Below are 16,915 nucleotides of genomic sequence, written 5' to 3'. Positions count from 1 at the left end.
AGGGAGTCAAGTTATGAGGCAGGTGGTGCTTTTCTCAAAAGGAAAATAATTGGATTGCTCCAGTAAGCTTGCACATTAAGCACTGAAATAATTCTGCTCCTGAAGGAAAGGAGCACAGGGCAGTGCATGTAAATACCCTGCTGGGAATGTTTTGAGGAGGTTCTTAATACGTTCTACAAGGAAAAGAAAACATGAGATGACATGCACTCGCAGCATTTTTCTAACATTTCTGTCAGCCAAAACAGTTCTTGCCTTACTTTTTGCAGCAGGTATGCATATTCCAAGTTTGGCAGGACACTAGTGTTAAGTTGTGGGTGAACATATCAGACGACACAGCGATTCTTCAAGCAGCTCTTGTTTATTCTCAGGCCAGAACAGAACTGAACTGAAGGGTTCAGCCAGCCTGCTTATATAGAGCTCCACTAGAACGCAACAGTAACCATTTTCTGTAACTAGCCAATCACTGAACGTCACTTTCAATCCCTTATTTACATATGTGGACCTGAACTATCTACAGTATCCCCCCGCTGGCCCAGGGTGAGAACTTCAGTACATAACACCTGGCAACTAGACAGTGGCGGTAGTGGAGAAACAAATGGTTATTTCCCCTTGTCTTTTCAGGACAACTGACAGTTGTAGCAGTGTTGTTCCTAGAAGGGTGGGGAAAGCTGGTTCCCGCAGCTGTGGGTTTTCCAAAGCCAGGATACATTCACATGTATAAAGGTTACCTAAAGCCTTCCACTCACCTACTGCTGTAATGGTGGTGTAGTAAACATTTTCCAGTGGAAGCTTAATATCTTATCAGGTGATGGATGATTAGCCTTCTCCCTTTCCCACTGGCAGGTTTGGGAAGGGGGTTTATTCCAACACACAATTCCCCTTGTGGGCACCTCTGCCGCCTACATGCTACACAGAACAGGATTTGATTCTGCTTGCGTAAACTGGCTCTAATAACTACTTGTGAAGGGAGATGCGATCTTCCACACAATGCCTGCAATGGATCAAAGTGTTTAAAGAAATAAAATAAGGGCCGCTGGGTGGGGTGGGGTGGGGAGGAGAGATGAGTTTGCCTATACTTGTTGCTATGGGCACCATTATCACTGGATTCCATTCCTTGTGTAATGTCAAGAATGTGCTTTATTTCTTAACTCGCGCTCTGCAATTACAAGCAGATGCAGAGACACATTAGCCAATCAAAGAAGTGCTATTATCTTCCTGATTTGCCACTGCCATGGACTGTTTTAGGAACGCACATGAGCAAATGTAATGGGGATTGCCATAGGAAATTATCTCTTGAGAACGAAAAATAAAACGAAAACAGAATTTCCTTCTGTGCAGTGAAGTTTAGAAGAGTTAAAATAACGGATTTAGCTTCCTTGGTAGCTGAAGATTTTTGGACTGAAAAATGCTTGCGGTGTGTGTGTGTTGCTTACAAGCGAGTCACTGTTTCCTTGGCTACCACAACAAACAAGGCCACAAGCAGGCACTGGAGCCAGAAGAAAGATAAACTCTAAACTCTACTTGGCAATTCCAAAGAGTGCGGAAAGAGCAACAGGAAGAAAAATTAGAAAATGTCAAGGTATTTGGTATGGACAGATCTAGCTGAGACATTTCTGTTTCTTTACTATCTCCAATGAGGAAACCATGCCTATTTCTTCAGGGGCTCAGGGACAGGTTGGATTTGGAGTTGACACATCCATTCAATGGCATCCCAAAGGAGATCAAACACTCTGTATGCCACTATCTTTCAAGGTCGACTCCTATCGCCAGAGGTAAGCGGTCCGCTTGTTGTGCCTGGGAAATATTTCGCCCCAGACAAAAATGGCACTCGATTAAAAATTGCTTTGAAATGAGTGTCTTAATGAATAAGTTGCTGTCGTTTGTCACTTACGAAGCACCTAAATATTTATAGGTGCTGTACGGAAATTAAAGGACAGGACAGTCCCTGCCTGCAGGCACTCAATCTAAAAGTCAAGGAGAGACTAGAGGAGACAAGAATAGGGAGGGAAGAGGGAAGTAAATGAGTCCAGGCACTAATTATTGAAGTTACATCATCTCAGCAGTATCATCTGTCCTGGACGTGTGGCCCTCCCTCTCTTTTAAGCACACACACAATCCAGCGGTCCTTACTAGTTTCCTGACTGATGGCTTCTCTTCAGTTTTGCAGTCTCAGAGCAACCGACAGCTGGAACCCAGTGTACAGTACTTTCTGGCAAGGAAGGGAGAAGGGCGTTCCTTGCATCTGCTCCTTTTCTAGCCTACGGATGGGGGCCGTGTTGGTCTCCATATCGCCACAATGTTCTCCTTTGAGAGCCAGGGTGCCGCCTCTTGGTCCTCAGGTTGGTGGCAGAGCCTACGGTGCCCTTCCCTTCAGTTCAGAGAGTGGTGCCACACCAAGTTACCACTAGAACTTACAGAGCAAAACTAGGACAACGAGGCATTAAATGACATTGCAGCCTAAATACAACATCTATGCTCCATGTTCATGTTTTCTGCAGATACTTATGCTGCCACCCTGAAGCCAAAACCAGATGTTTCACTCAGCACTCAGAAGTAAGTGGCACTATTTGATAAGAAAAAATTTATTGGTTTCACATTTCCTTTGAAGCCCTTTTATTATAAATGTTAAGAAGTACAGTAATGCATGAGCATACCCGGAATGTGCTGCACTGCTTGCCCTCTGGTGGCAAGAAGGTGGAAAATATTAAGAGCAGGAAGTGGCCTGAATATGCTCATTTTAAAATGTACATACTGTAAATTGTTTCAGACTCTCTTTGCATTCCACAGCCATTTCACCTATGTTTATACTTTCTCTGTTTAATATTTCATACACACACCAGCCAACTGAGGATAACACTTAATAAATCTGATGAAGCAAAGTGGAAACACACACACACACACACACACCAAACACAGGCCAGTTTGCTAGATTGTTGTTATCTAGTTAACACACTACAAAGTGGGGATCCTCAGACCCAGGAGCCAAAAGTGACGCTCAAGATTATCCCTGGGCCATGCCCCACTTCCCCATATCTTAATACCTTTTCTCCCCATAAGCCCCAGTCACCCACTACTGTGCTTGTTGACCTGATTCTACGTCCTCCTTGGGGGCTTTTACCTGGCTGGAATGCGTCTTGTATGTATCCTGTTAGCCTGGAGGATTTTTTTGGTGTGTGTTCATGCACATATGCGTAAAAACCTCTGGCCTTTGCATGGCTAGAATTTATCTTACTTCTCAGTTCTGTTGCCTCTGACCCCAGCCACCACTGGCAGAAGGTAACCCACATGGGGAATGTGACCTACTGAGGTGAAAAGCACTGCCCACCGTGTTTTAGCTCTGCCTTACAATTCCTATTCTTTGACCACTTTATCTTTTATTTACTATTTTATTATTACGTTGTACATTACTTTTGGGGGACAAAATGCCCCATGGTGACCTCACTGAAGGCTGCATCTCAAAGTTGATGTGGCAAAAACTTTATTTTTATAGGCAACATTTTGGTGAGACAAGGTGGTGACACAAAAACCTTTTGCCATAGCGCCCGCAGGAGCAGCCAGTATTGCATATTTAAATCTGAAAATGGGAGGATGTGTGGAACCTTGACTCATCAGAGAAAGCACCTCTTGAAATCACAGCAAGAAATCTACATATTATTTTTAAAATTACAAAATTTTGCAGGGGCCCTTGGGGAATCACAAAAAACTGTCCCCGTGGTATTACAGCAGGGGACCTATAGAATCAATCAATATCTTCAACCAACCAACCTGAAAGATCCTTTCAAATTAGGAAAAAGGACTTGCAGGCCACAAAACACTCCAAGGGTGTCAGATACAGCTCACGTGCTGTGGCTTAGCCATTACATTTTAAAACACTCGTTTTCCTTAAGGTTTTTTCCAATGCAGGCACAAAGCCACAGCCTGCCTGCGGGAAACCACTTTCTCCAAAGCAGGGGTCAGCAAACTTTTGTAGCAGGGGGCCAGTCCACTGTCCCTCAGACCTTGTGGGAGGCCGGACTATATTTGGGGGGTGGGGTGGGGAATGAACAAATTCCTTTGCCCCACAAAGAACCCAGAGATTCATTCTAAATAAAAGCACACATTCTATTCTTGTAAAAACACCAGGCAGGCCCCACAAATAACCCAGAGATGCATTTTAAATAAAAGGACACATTCTACTAAAAACACACTGATTCCCAGACCGTCCGCAGGCCGGATTTAGAAGATGAATGGGCCAGATCCGGCCCCCGGGCCTTAGTTTGCCTATCCATGCTCCAAAGGGACTATCAAAAAGAGCATCATTGATATATTAGGAAAAATACCTACATTCACCCACTTATTCGAAGCAGCCTTCCAATTGCTAGAGGATGTTAATGTCCAGCAATGCAAAAATTCTTGGTTGATAAATATCAACATGGTAACATGCATTCATTTAAATTTTATGGATCTGTTAAAGAGCAGATCAGTGGACACACTTATTTTCAAGGAAGTCATAACAAATTATGTAACTTCTCAACAGGTGAAGAGACAGGGCGAAAAAAATCATCCAGGATATGCAGCACTCCAAAGTGGAAACGGTTTAACCACTACAGCCACCAAAAGTACATTGCTTACCAGTGCAAAAACCGAAGACACAAGCTACAGAAGGAAAGATGACATTTCCAGATTCTCGCTTTGTACCCTACTATAATTATGAGAATATGATGAAACAGAACTATATTTGATATTACCACATTTATTAAAAATGGAGATAAAAAAGAAGTCAGTGCCATACGTGGAAAGCTCTCCTAGGTAGCTATAGGTTTTCTGAAGTTTGTACACAAAAGATCAGCAATCCTCTTGTGTGGACAGCATGACAGTACTAGAGGAGTATTGACATGACGTAAGAAATGTAAACAAACAGTTCTGCTTGGTCTTCATACAGTGGACACTCAGGTTGCGAACGTGATCCGTGCAGGAAGCATGTTCACAACCCACAGCGTTTTCAACCCGCAGCACCGCATCTGTGCACACGCGGGTCACAAGTTGGCGTTTCTGTGCATGCGCAAAGCACAATTTAGTGCTTCTGCGCATGCACCGAAACCCGAAAGTAACCCGTTCTGGTACTTCCGGGTTTGGCGCAGTGCGCAACACAAAAACATGGCAACCTGAAGTGTCTGTAACTGTTATGTACCGAGTTGAATAGGATCCAAAATGCAGCAATCTGATTGGTCCTAGAACAATAAGATCCAAAATGCAGCAGTCTAATTGGTCCTAGAACAATAGGATTCAGAATGCAGCAGTCTGATTGGTCCTAGAACAATGCAGCAGTATGATTGGTCCGCAGGAGCCACCCAATCCAGCTCCAGATGAAAGTGAATTCACAACTTGATTGGCCTACAGGAGAATCCCGTAATTAGCCAATCACGTGCAGCCCATTGTGTAAATCATGTATATAAAGCAGACATTCTGGGGGAACATTCATTCCTCCTCACTACTATGAGCTGAATAAAGAGCATGAAATCCACTCTTGACTCTGAGTATATTTCAGTAACCCTAGGTATAACTGTACTTGCTGTTATTAAGGATTTTGGGCACCAAGTTTTGGAAAGGAAGTAAAATTAATAAAGATATATTCGATGTATATATTTTAATGGGTATTTTCGTATAAATATTGGTTTTATTGATATTGTCATTGATACATTATTATTTTGCGCCCTGTGCGGGGGAACTGCCTGCAACCACTCTAACTCCGAGCCCGGGCAGAGGGCGGGGCAAAGCGGGAGTCTGAGAGGAAGGCCCCGCCCCCTGACGTCGAGGCGCATTGCCTAAACACTGAGAGCGGGCGTTCTCCACGTGACACTAGACGGGCCGCGGATTGGAGGAGGATCCGCCAAACGGGCGCTTTCTGTTCTGAAATGGGCGGGAGGGAAAGAGAGGCGGGGCGCCGGACAAAGACGCGCGGCAGCGGCGGCGCGCACGCGCACTTCCCCCTCCAGGCGTTCTCAGTCTTAAGAGTTGTTAAGATCAGGGGAGGGGCGTTCCTATCCTAGGTCCCGCCTACGCGTCAATCGTCAGGGTCGGGTGGGCAGAGCCGGGCGAGCAGAGGCTCTGCGGCCAGCTTGCGTCACTTATCCCGCCCCCTTTTGTGACGCCGCTGCTGCTTTTGATCTTCTGGCGCCCGCCCGCGCCTGCCGCGCTACAGCGGAAGAGAAGGGAGCGGCGGAACGCGAACGTGCCGACGTCGCAGCAGCAGCAGCCGCAGCCGCTAGCGCTAGAAGAGAACGGAGGAGTGACAGAAGCCGGCTTGCGGGTGAGCGTTGCCGCGGAGAGGCTTCAGAATGGGAATCGCCCTCCCTCCTCCTCCCCCCCCACTGTGGCGTCATTGGTCCAGCTCGCGCGCGGCGCCCGGCGAAAGTCACGTGAGGCGGCATTAGCCGTTTGAAGGAGGAATGGGGCGAAAGTCACGTGAGGCGGCATTAGCCGTTTGAAGGAGGAATGGCGCTCGCGCGCGAGGGGGAGGGGAGGGGAGGAGAACGGTCCTGTTTAACGGTCTCAAATCACCCACCACCTCGGGCCAGACTTGTGGTGCTTCACATTATTATTATTATTATTATTATTATTATTATTATTATTATTATTATTATTATTATTATTATTATTATTCTCAGAGCGGTTCACAACATAAAAATGCCGTAGGAAAAATCCCACACAAAATAATAAAAACAAACCCATAACCACTCCCACAACACATTTGAAAGGGTTGTGCTTCCATTAATACTCGTGAGAGCAGCACCGTTATGAAGTCCGCCAAAATGCCACAGGATATCCCGCAAGGTTTCGGGTTCTCCAGAGCTCCTCGTCAGGCTGGAGGGTAAACAAATACGGGGTGAAGTGGGTGGAGCAGCGTGCATGTTTCTTGTGAAGGAGGTGAGGACAGGTGCCCCAGCTAGGCCCGAAGTCACCCTAAGCCTCAAACTGTCCAAAATTCCCTTTCTCTCTTCTAAAACAGCTTTTCTCTGCTCTTCTCTGCTTTCTCACAAGATGCTGTTGCATAGGCAAAATGTTACAGTGGTGCCTCGCAAGACGAAATTAATTCGTTCCGCAAGTTTTTTCTTCTTGCGAGTTTTTCGTCTTGCGAAGCACGGTTTCCCATAGGAATGCATTGAAAATCAATTAATGCGTTCCTATGGAAACCGCTTGCCAGGCTGGCGGTGCGGAGAAGGGCTTTTCTCCCCACCGCAAGCCTTCAGGACAGGTACGGGAACAGAGGGGAAGGGGCGCAGCGCTTCTCCTCTGTTCCCGGGGCTTGCGGTGGGAGGAGGGTTTTTCCTCCCCACCGCCAACATTCAGAACAGCATTCTGAATGTTGGCGGTGGGAAGGAAAACCCTCCTCCCACCCCAAGTCTTCAGGACAGCCATCCGAAGGCTGGCGCGGGGAGAAGGGCTTTCCGCCCCACCGCCAGCCTTCGGAGGCGGTCCGAGGACAGTGGGGAAGATGCGCTGCGCTTCCCCGCTGTCCCGGAGATTTCCCTATGGGCTTTCATCTTGCGAAGGAAGCCCATAGGGAAATTCGTTTTGCGAAGCGCCTCCAAAACGGAAAGCCCTTTCGTCTAGCGGGTTTTCCATCTTGCGAGGCGTTCGTCTTGCGGGGCACCACTGTACTTTTATCAGTACGAGAGAGCTTCAAAAAGGCTAATGAATAGGCTCTGTCAATGCCAAGCATAAAGCAAGCCTGGGAACTGAGTCTTATCTCACTCTTGTTGCAACACATCTTGGACCCTGGACCGCAAGGCTCCTCCACCCCCTTGGCTTCTCATCCCCCTTTCCTGGGAAGGGCGCCAAGAGTCCCAAAGACAGGAGCTTTCTGTTCATGCTCAGGAAACTCATCATGGGGCAGGGCTTCTGAGGAGGAGGAGAAAGGGGAGGGAACTGGAGGGGAATATATGCTCTGTGCAAATGGCTGTGAACTTGTGCTTGTTTGTGAAATTATCACACTAGCTCCTTCTACCAAGCCTGGATGGTAGAAATAAAGCTTTTTCTCTCAAAATTATCCCTTGAGTGTCTGTTTGACTCCCATTTCCCTGTCCCGGGCACAATTCTCTTCCCACCCGAGGGCAAAACCTGAAAAGGCTACAATTGTAGACTCTGGTGCTGCTTGTGTGTGGCAAGGTGTGTTTTTTTGTTGTTTTTTAAAAGATATTTATTAAAGTTTCCAATTTTTTGCAAACAAAAGAAAAAACAAACATAAAAATATTAAAAACACTTAAATTTCACAACTTATTTTCTTATACCTTATTTCCCCGACCTCCTCATACCTCCCCTTCTTGTATACCCAATTTGAATTGTTTGTACAGCAAATCCTTATCTCAGCAAGGTGTGTTTTTTTGGTAGCATTTCCCCCCCCCCCAATTTTGTTGAATGGTCTTATTATTTTTTCCAAATTTTTATTATTAATTTTCCAAAAGATTTTTCAAACAAACAAATATAAATCTCAGCTGTATTTAAACCAATCTTAGTAACATTGTTAAGTGACTTCCTCGTATCCCCCTGGTTGAATTTCAGTGTATATCATTTTAACAGTTTTCCAAAACCAATATTCTTATAACATGAACTTCATTACTTCATTACTTATCATCTTTCTTTCTTTCAAATTTGGCATTAAACATATTAATTCATCACATTACATATTTAAATCCTAAGCCTATCTGATATTTGCAAGTTTGGGTACTGTGACCAAGAAGGTTCTGCTATGATATTGTGGCACCAGCCACAGTGGAACTATCAGGAAGAACTCCCCAGCAGATCTCAGACTATTGACTGGTAGACTAAATCCGACCCACAAAGCAATATTGACCATCATTTCCTTCATAAAAGAAAAATGATTTCAAAAGTTACATACCTATGAGGGGGAGAGAGGTTTCAGACTATTACAACTCTGGGGTTTTCTTTATATAATGCCCTGGATCAGGTAAAAAGTGTTATTAGTTTATATATGGATCAGCAAATCAGCAGGACAGGAATGTGTTGAATAAAATACTTATTTTAAGCTTTGGAAGTTGAGATCGACTGATAAAAACTTGATTGTTTTGTATCATTATCACATAGCCTTCCAGAGTAAGCGGCATTATATATATTATTGTCAAGAAAAGAAAACCATGTCTGGTTCAAGTGACTTCAGCGATCCAGTTTACAAAGAGATTTCTCTGACGAATGGCCATATCAACAGAATGAGCCGAGATGAACTTAGAGCTAAACTTGCTGAATTCAAGCTTGACACCAGGTAAGCATTTGTCAGGTGTTTGTCTTTTTTGAGGATACATATGCATTTCTGATTTCATATGTAAGTAATAATAATAATTTTATTATTCATATGACGTTCATCTGACTGGGTTGCCCTAGTCCTAGCCAATGTGGGTGGCTTCTAACAAAATACAGTCGGACCTCTGCTCCCGAACGCCTTGGGAGTTGATTGTTCTGGCTCCCAAACAATCAAAATCCAGAAGTGAGTGTTTCGGTTTTCAAACGTTCTTTTGGAAGCCGAACATCTGATGGGGTTTCCTATTGGCTGTAGGAGCTTCCTGCAGCCAATCAGAGGCCGCGCTTTGGTTTCCAAACATTTCAGAAGTTGAATGGACTTCCAGAACGGATTCCATTCAACTTCCGAGGTACGACTGTATTTAAAAACAAAACGAAACATCAACCATTAAAAACTACCCTGAGCAGGGCTGGAATGAGACTGGTATGGTCACCTATTATGCATCCCTATTTCTACAAGCTTTTTACAGCCTGAAGAGTAAGTGAAATTAGAGGGAAAGTTTGTCATTTGTTAGTTATTTAGAGTACATTATAAATGGAATGGAACTGAAGACTTGTGGAGAAACTGAGGATTTGATAGTTACAGCTGCTACTGGTAATGTAATTTCTGAACACATGACTTGTTGCATAATTTGTAATTCTAGAGTTTGCAATATAAGTTATAAGTCTGTATATTCTTCAGTTATGCAGCAAAAGGAACATGTAAGAGAAGTTCCATATAGCCTTCCTGAAAGGTTAACCTGGTAAGAAAAGGGAATTGAAGGGAGAATGACAGCTAGGAAGAAACTCAATAGGATGGTTTGGATGCAATTATAAACAGTTTACCGTTGTGGGCACAAGTCTCAGAATTGCATGCTCCTCCGCTATACTACCCATGCTAGCTAGAGCTGATGGGGCTGTCCAAAGGATCTGGAGGGCACTAGGATGGGATTGGTGGTTTAGCATTATAGCCAAACCCTAAATTGGTTAATGAGCTATGATTAGCTGAAATAAACTTCTTAGCTGTGTACATAATTGGTACTATTCCTGTTTTGCGATTAATTCCTGTCCTATCATCTATCTATCACTGCAGCTTGCCTGGATATGCTTAAGCTTATATGAATCATGAATCAAATGATTGTTATTTTTTTAAGTGTTTCCATTTCACTGCTGACTTCCTTTGTAAAGAACTGGGGTAACTGAGTAAGGTGGTCTTTCCATTTTCTAAGACTTGTGATTTTTCTGATTCTTCTAGAGAGATTTTTGGACTTGCTTTAAGGTGGTTATTCCTTTCTCAAGAGAAGACTGTACTGTAGGAGCGACTGTTTTGTGTGGCCCGTGGATCAGAACAGCTCATTGTAATACCTTTTAGGCATTGGCATTTACAAGAGGCAGGGCTAAAGTTTGCAGAGGGAGCCAACCAACAAATAGACCATGAGATTTCTACACTTTGTATTCTACAAATACCATGGCATTTCTACACTCAGCACTTTGCTGAATAAACCTTAGGTGATGGTCAAGCACTGATATATTTTTTTCCTTTGGCAGAGGAGTGAAAGATGTTTTGAAAAAGAGACTGAAAAACTACTATAAGAAAGAAAAGTTAATGCAAAACCAGACTATGAATGCAGATAATTACTATGATTACATCTGTGTTATTGACTTTGAAGCAACTTGTGAAGAAGGAAATCCTCCTGAATCTACACATGAAATCATTGAATTTCCTATTGTCTTGTTAAACACTCGGACATTAGAAATTGTAAGTGACCCTGTTTCTTCTTACTTTTTTATGGGTAGCAAACATTAGATACAGTGTGTTTTGTAAAAGAGAATTTGGGCAATACAGTGGTACCTCTGGTTACAGACGGGATCTGTTCCGGAGGCCTGGCCGTATCCCAAAAACTCCGTAACCGGAGGCGCCCTTCTGGGCACGTGCGCGGCGCAATTGAGCATGTCAGTACACACACGTGACGTGCAGATCGCTTCTGCGTGTAGATCACTTCTGCGCATGTGCGTGTGGCAAAACAGGAAGTATACACTTCTGGGTTTGCCGCATTCGCAACCCGAAGAGTACGTATCCAGAGGGATAACCCGAGGTACCACTGTATATCGTTTTCTTACAGATATTGTTTAACCTCTTAAAAATAACTTTTAGTTTTTGTTCAGCTTTCAGTTTAAAAGCTTTTTACAGGAATTTAAAAGTAATCACATGTTTGTTCCTGCAACAAAGGTAACTAGAACCTTCAGGGTTTTTTTGTGGAAAAGCAGCCAGCAAGAAAAATGTTAAGTTATTACACTGCCACTCCTAAATTAAAAACTGCAGCATCCTGCTTTTCATTTTTCAAAGATCTGTTGAGCTTCATTACACATATGTAAGTTTGTCCTCGATAGTGCAAAAAATCACATCTGTACAAGTGTTCAGTGGCTCTGATGATGTGTCCATAGTTCTTTAACAGCTACTGTATGTTAAAAAGGTCTCAGCACTACATATCAGCCGGCAAAGATACCCAAAGTGGAGGCTGTTGAGAATGTCCCTGTCCATAAGAAAATGAGTGTCATGTTTTCTCTTTCATAAAATGTTGCCATTTCACTGCTTGTGTTCAAATATAAAAAAGCTTGGATGTTGACTGCTTGCATGCTAGTTAATACCTTAATTATTACTCTTTTCTTCTAAAACATTATACATTTTCTGTGATTCTTTTGCATTGTTGCCAAGTGAACTATGTTTTAATATTATAGGAGGACACATTTCAACAGTATGTGAAACCAGAGATTAATCCTCAGCTTTCAGAATTCTGCATTAATTTGACAGGAATCTCTCAGGTAACATTCTCTGCAGCTGACCACAGTTATGAGTGTAAATGAAGCAAGTGCTTGTTATAATAGTCTTGGCTCCTAGTTCCAAGCATATTTATTGGGTATGTTGATGATTAATTACCGTAAGTGTGCTTAGGACAACAATGTCCCCCTTCCTTTCCTGTTTCCAGATTAACATTTCTAAAATCAATATTTCAAGTACATTAATTATGTGTCCATGATTTTCAGCCTGTGTTCTTGGGATTCCTAAAGCTCCTTCAGGTCCTTATCAGGGTTTTCTCAATAAGATCATTGATGGAAGATAGGATTCCCTAAAAGGTAGCTTGAATGATATTGTATCATTCTGAATTTTCCCACACAATGTGCTGGAAACTGTCCCTGGATGGTGTTCAGAATATTCTAGACTGTGCCTCAAAGTAAGAGTTAATCAGCAGGTGTATAATGGTTTCTATGCAGACAGAGGTTTAAAAGAAAGTTAAAGAGCATTGTTCTGGGAGATAAAAAGGGAAATGTATTGCTCCAGCTATAAGGTATATTGAGATTGTGCTACTATTTTAAATTCTATGGGGATTATGTTGATGGATTGATTTAAAGTTTGTTTTTCCAGTATAAGTGTTAGGAATGCAGCTCCATCTAATGTTGTCAGTCTGTTGTGCAGGGAGTGGTTGAAAGTAGTTACTATCCACTGAATGCAATAGAAAACAATAATGTTTTTAGTTACGTTTTGTTTTTTGGAAATCTGTTGTATACTTGCTAGCAAGCTTTTAAAGATTTATCGTATCCAAGTCCCAATTTGTGTTAATCTTGCTTTTCACAGTTTCTTGCACAATGTTTTTTTAGATCATACCTTGTACAATATTTTTATTTTTGCTCATTGCTGTTGTTACATATTTTCAGGACCTTGTAGATAAAGCAGATGAATTTCCAAAGGTTCTGCAACATGCTGTGGACTGGATGAAACAGAAAGAACTGGGAAGCAAATATAGCTATTCCATATTAACTGATGGGTATGTATTCAGTTGCTTAAAAATAATATTTTTAACATTGCAAAACCATTAATTTCCAATCAAGAAACATATATTGTAAAAATTAAGCCAAATTGATAATCTTAACTCTGTGCTATTGTTTTATGTTGCATCTTTGGAATTATTCAGGTAACTGAAGCTGTTTTTGCATTTTTATCTGAATAGCATGTCATGATGAATAGTTCTGTAAAAGGACTCCCAAACAAAGTTGAATTCAGTGGGGATAATATGTGTAACTATTTCAAGCATGTTAGTATTCATATGTAAGTATTTAATCCAAGTGGTTCTTACAGCTAGTGTGCTGGTCGCAACCATGCTCCATTATGTTCCTATCCATATCCAGAATTATGTTCCTACCCATAATTAGTATAGCAAAAAAAACTCTTCTGTGCAGTGGAATACTCCCCCCTCTCCTCCCTGCATACTCACTAAATCTGTTCTAGGGGTTTCCCCAACCTTCTATAAAAGGAAAGGGGAGAAGACCGGTTGCCACCTGTCCAGCCTCTGAAGGTGCCCAGAAGATGACCTCCAAAGTTCATGTAATCAGAGACACAGGGGAGATCCTCATGTGTTGGTCCTATTAGCATGAAAGGGACACCTAACTCACTCTTAAGATACTATGCATATTTTTTCTTTTTTTAAGATCTTGGGATATGAGTAAATTTTTGAATATCCAGTGTCGCATTAGCCGTCTGAAATATCCTTCTTTTGCTAAGAAGTGGATCAATATTCGCAAATCCTATGGGAACTTCTACAAGGTTTGTGTCTCTGTCACTTACATTGCCTGAAACTCAGTGCTAGGTATTTAAAATTTAAGTATATTGTAGACTTATATTATCAATATGATCTGACATACATCATTTTTTGTTCAGAGAATTTGTTTAAGTTTGTTTAAAAGAGGGAGCATTCCTTGCTAGTTTTTTGTTTTTGTTTTGCTGTTACAGTTATCCCTGTAGGGATAACTTTTGTTTCCTGTAATGATGATGATTTGTGTTTTCAATATTTATTTTTTCCTCTCTGCAAAAACAAAAATATGCCTTTTTCAGTATTATAGCTAGGAAGCATTTTATGTTCTTAAGCTCTAAATGTAAGTTTATTACTTTCTCAGAAAATAAGTGTTGCATATATTTCAAATTTCTCCCCCCCCCCAAAAAAAACCCCCACATTTCTATCTCCATGGCTTCAAAATTTGTGGGAATGTATACATCAAGTCCTAGCTGGCTAGAACTTAGTTTAATCAAAGCTCTGTTCCAGGTGAGGTATACCTCTGGCCAAACCGTTAGCAAACGGCAACCCAGCCTGTAACTGTTGCCTACTGTGCCTTTAGCTCTTCTCAATTGGTTGAGAAGGGTATAATCTTCGTTATTTTGGGTTGTATTGATATTTGTCATACCCAGAGTAGACCCATTGAAATGAATGCATATGGCTGATTTAGGCCTATTATCTTCAGTTGGTCTACTATCGATAGAATTTAGTTGCATATAACCCTTTGTTTGTTTGTATTGTGGCATTAGGCAACTGAACAATTTAATAACAGAAACAACAACAATAATAATGTAGGTGGGTGTATACATATTGGTTCTCTTTCCTACTTCCTCCTGCTTTAGTATCTTTTATTTTCTTTATCAGGTTCCAAGAAGCCAAATTAGACTTTCAACCATGCTTGAAAAGCTGGGAATGGACTATGATGGACGGCCTCACAGTGGGCTTGATGACTCTAAGAACATTGCACGCATAGCAATACGTATGCTTCAAGATGGTTGTGAGCTTCGGGTGAATGAAAGATTGCATGGTGGGCTGTTACTGACTGTCTCCTCCACTGTCCCAATAGAGGGAGCTCCTGTACCACTAATGCCAAGTTTACGATAAAAATTAAACATTGAGTTACATTACGTTGAGGACCATACCCAAGAACGCTAGGACTTCAAAAGACTTCCAAGGAGCTTAAAAACTGGTATCTGTTTCCCAGTTTAACAACTCACTGGAATTTACAATTTGTCACAAAACCACTGGTGTTAATGTTGGGTTGTTTTTATGGCCGCCTTGGTTCGTTGTGCTAGGTTTGGTATAAAATATCCAGGTAGTTAAGATGGCTTTCTGTAAAATGTAAAGTCAAAACTAGAAGCATAGAATTGAGTCCACAGGTGTAATACCGTTCTTTTCTCCTTCAATATGAAATAGGTAATTGCAACACTGTTGAACAACACCATTGAATGTGCTGTATCTCTTTTGTAGCATACAAGGGTCTGCTTGACTTTGTGAAACAGTGGCCAAATTGATTTACCTTCTGCTCATTATTTCATAACTTACCTGTTACTTTTTGCAAGTCTTGCTCCAGGAGAGGGAGATTCAGTTTTTAAGTTTGCCTGGCTTTAGCCCAACTAATAGCAATTTCATACAGTAATAACAAACGTTTTTCTTTTTCGTTTTCAGAAATGTTTAGGCCTTTAATTGGCCAAAATTAAGCACTTTTTAGACACCTTAAATTGTTGACTTTATGCTTTATGCTGTCCCATTTAAATAAGTGGAACTAGAAAGGGCTTGATTTTGGCTGGAATAGGTTTCTGTTTATTTTTCTTCCTTCCATTATGAATCAAATAGTTTGGTTTGATTACTCGACCACTCTACCTCTGTTGTAAAAGGATCAGTGGAGAAGCTTATTTCCACAATATTTTAATAAGATCTGGATTTGATGTGATTATTGCATAAGTTTATTTCTATGACCAAAGACAAACTCTTACATATATAACTATGCCAAACAGCCTGCAAAGTGTATAAAGCTTTGTTTTGATGTTGACATAATAAATAGAAGTCAAGTTTCTATTGGTACATAAAATATTACATAAAAGTGCACATCTTTTTTATCTTGTGTTGATGAGTGGATGCTTGTCTTTTGAACTATCCCCCCCTTCTCAAGTAGCTCTGATTTGCTTATATGCACGTTGCTCTATTTTATCTTCAAAACAACCCAGAAAGAGTGTTTGAGTAGCTCAGATTTCATAAGGCTCTTCAGGGCTGAGCATGAATTCAAACCCATATCTTCAGTTTCCAACACTTATCCATTCCCCTGCACTGGGTTTTGGGTTCTACGTGTAGATAAACTCACAATAATGTTTAACAGTCTATGGTATTTGGTTAATACTTCAAAAAAATTAGAAAGACCATCCAAAGCAATAAAATACAGTAAGCCCGCAACTTACATGTGGGTCACATTCCAGGGATAATGTCTAAAGCAAAGATTGTGTGTAGTAAAAAAAACAATGGGTTCAATAGCAGATGGGATTGCCAAAGTCTTTTCCTGGATGCCCGCTCCTTTCTGCCTGCTAGCTAGCTAGCTAGCGATTGATTGATTGATTGATTGATTGATTACCAAACACATAAAGCTGAATGTGCCCAAGTTAAACGTGCATAAGTTGCAAGATTACTGTACGCCAAAACAAAAGATAATGCATATCCTGTACAAAATATTACTGGGCTATAACTATCTTGTTGTGCAAAATACATAAAAGTCCTCAAATAAACTCTAAGCTAAATCATAGTCACAGTAATACCATAAATACTGTATTTTTCTGTGTATAAGATGCCCCCGTATCTTGGGGGACTAAATTTAAAGAAAATGAGGGGAGCTGCCCCAAAGTTGTTGAGCTTTTTTAGGGTAATTGCATGTGTGCCATCACCCCAGCAGGGCCGTTGCGGAGGGTTGGCAAAGTGGGCAGCCATTCCCCCCCTCCCCACGCCACTGTGGGCGGGAAACGGGGTGCGGGCCCTCAACCAGCTGTCTGGCTGTGCGCAGATTCCCC

At 41.8% G+C, this 16,915-nt stretch overlaps 1 protein-coding gene and 1 long non-coding RNA gene across 5 annotated transcripts; both read left to right on the top strand.

Annotated features, from left to right (window-relative positions):
• The first annotated feature begins 1,145 nt into the window (after positions 1 to 1,145).
• On the top strand, positions 1,146 to 5,349 carry LOC308576999. Its single transcript, XR_014003309.1, has 3 exons — positions 1,146 to 1,772; positions 2,499 to 2,553; positions 4,517 to 5,349. It is a non-coding gene; the product is annotated as an uncharacterized lncRNA (long non-coding RNA).
• A 737-nt stretch (positions 5,350 to 6,086) lies between these two features.
• Positions 6,087 to 15,951, top strand: ERI1 (exoribonuclease 1). Of its 4 annotated transcripts, none has more exons than XM_081176919.1 (7): positions 6,087 to 6,289; positions 9,085 to 9,259; positions 10,822 to 11,032; positions 12,013 to 12,096; positions 12,988 to 13,097; positions 13,759 to 13,873; positions 14,745 to 15,951. In XM_081176919.1, the coding sequence occupies exons 2-7, from the start codon at positions 9,135 to 9,137 to the stop codon at positions 14,982 to 14,984; spliced, it is 885 nt and encodes a 294-aa protein (XP_081033045.1). In that variant the 5' UTR covers positions 6,087 to 6,289; positions 9,085 to 9,134; the 3' UTR covers positions 14,985 to 15,951. The 4 variants fall into 4 exon arrangements, with proteins under 4 accessions (XP_081033045.1, XP_081033042.1, XP_081033043.1 ...); XM_081176916.1 differs by lacking the exon at positions 6,087 to 6,289 and adding an exon at positions 6,440 to 6,564; XM_081176917.1 differs by lacking the exon at positions 6,087 to 6,289 and adding an exon at positions 6,625 to 6,850.
• The last annotated feature ends 964 nt before the right edge of the window (positions 15,952 to 16,915 follow it).

The sequence above is a fragment of the Podarcis bocagei genome (assembly GCF_964188305.1).
Source record: "Podarcis bocagei genome assembly, chromosome: 17".
NCBI classification, from domain to species: Eukaryota; Metazoa; Chordata; class Lepidosauria; order Squamata; family Lacertidae; genus Podarcis; species Podarcis bocagei.
Note: the sequence above shows the minus strand (reverse complement) of the source record. Positions and strands in the feature narration are given on the sequence as shown.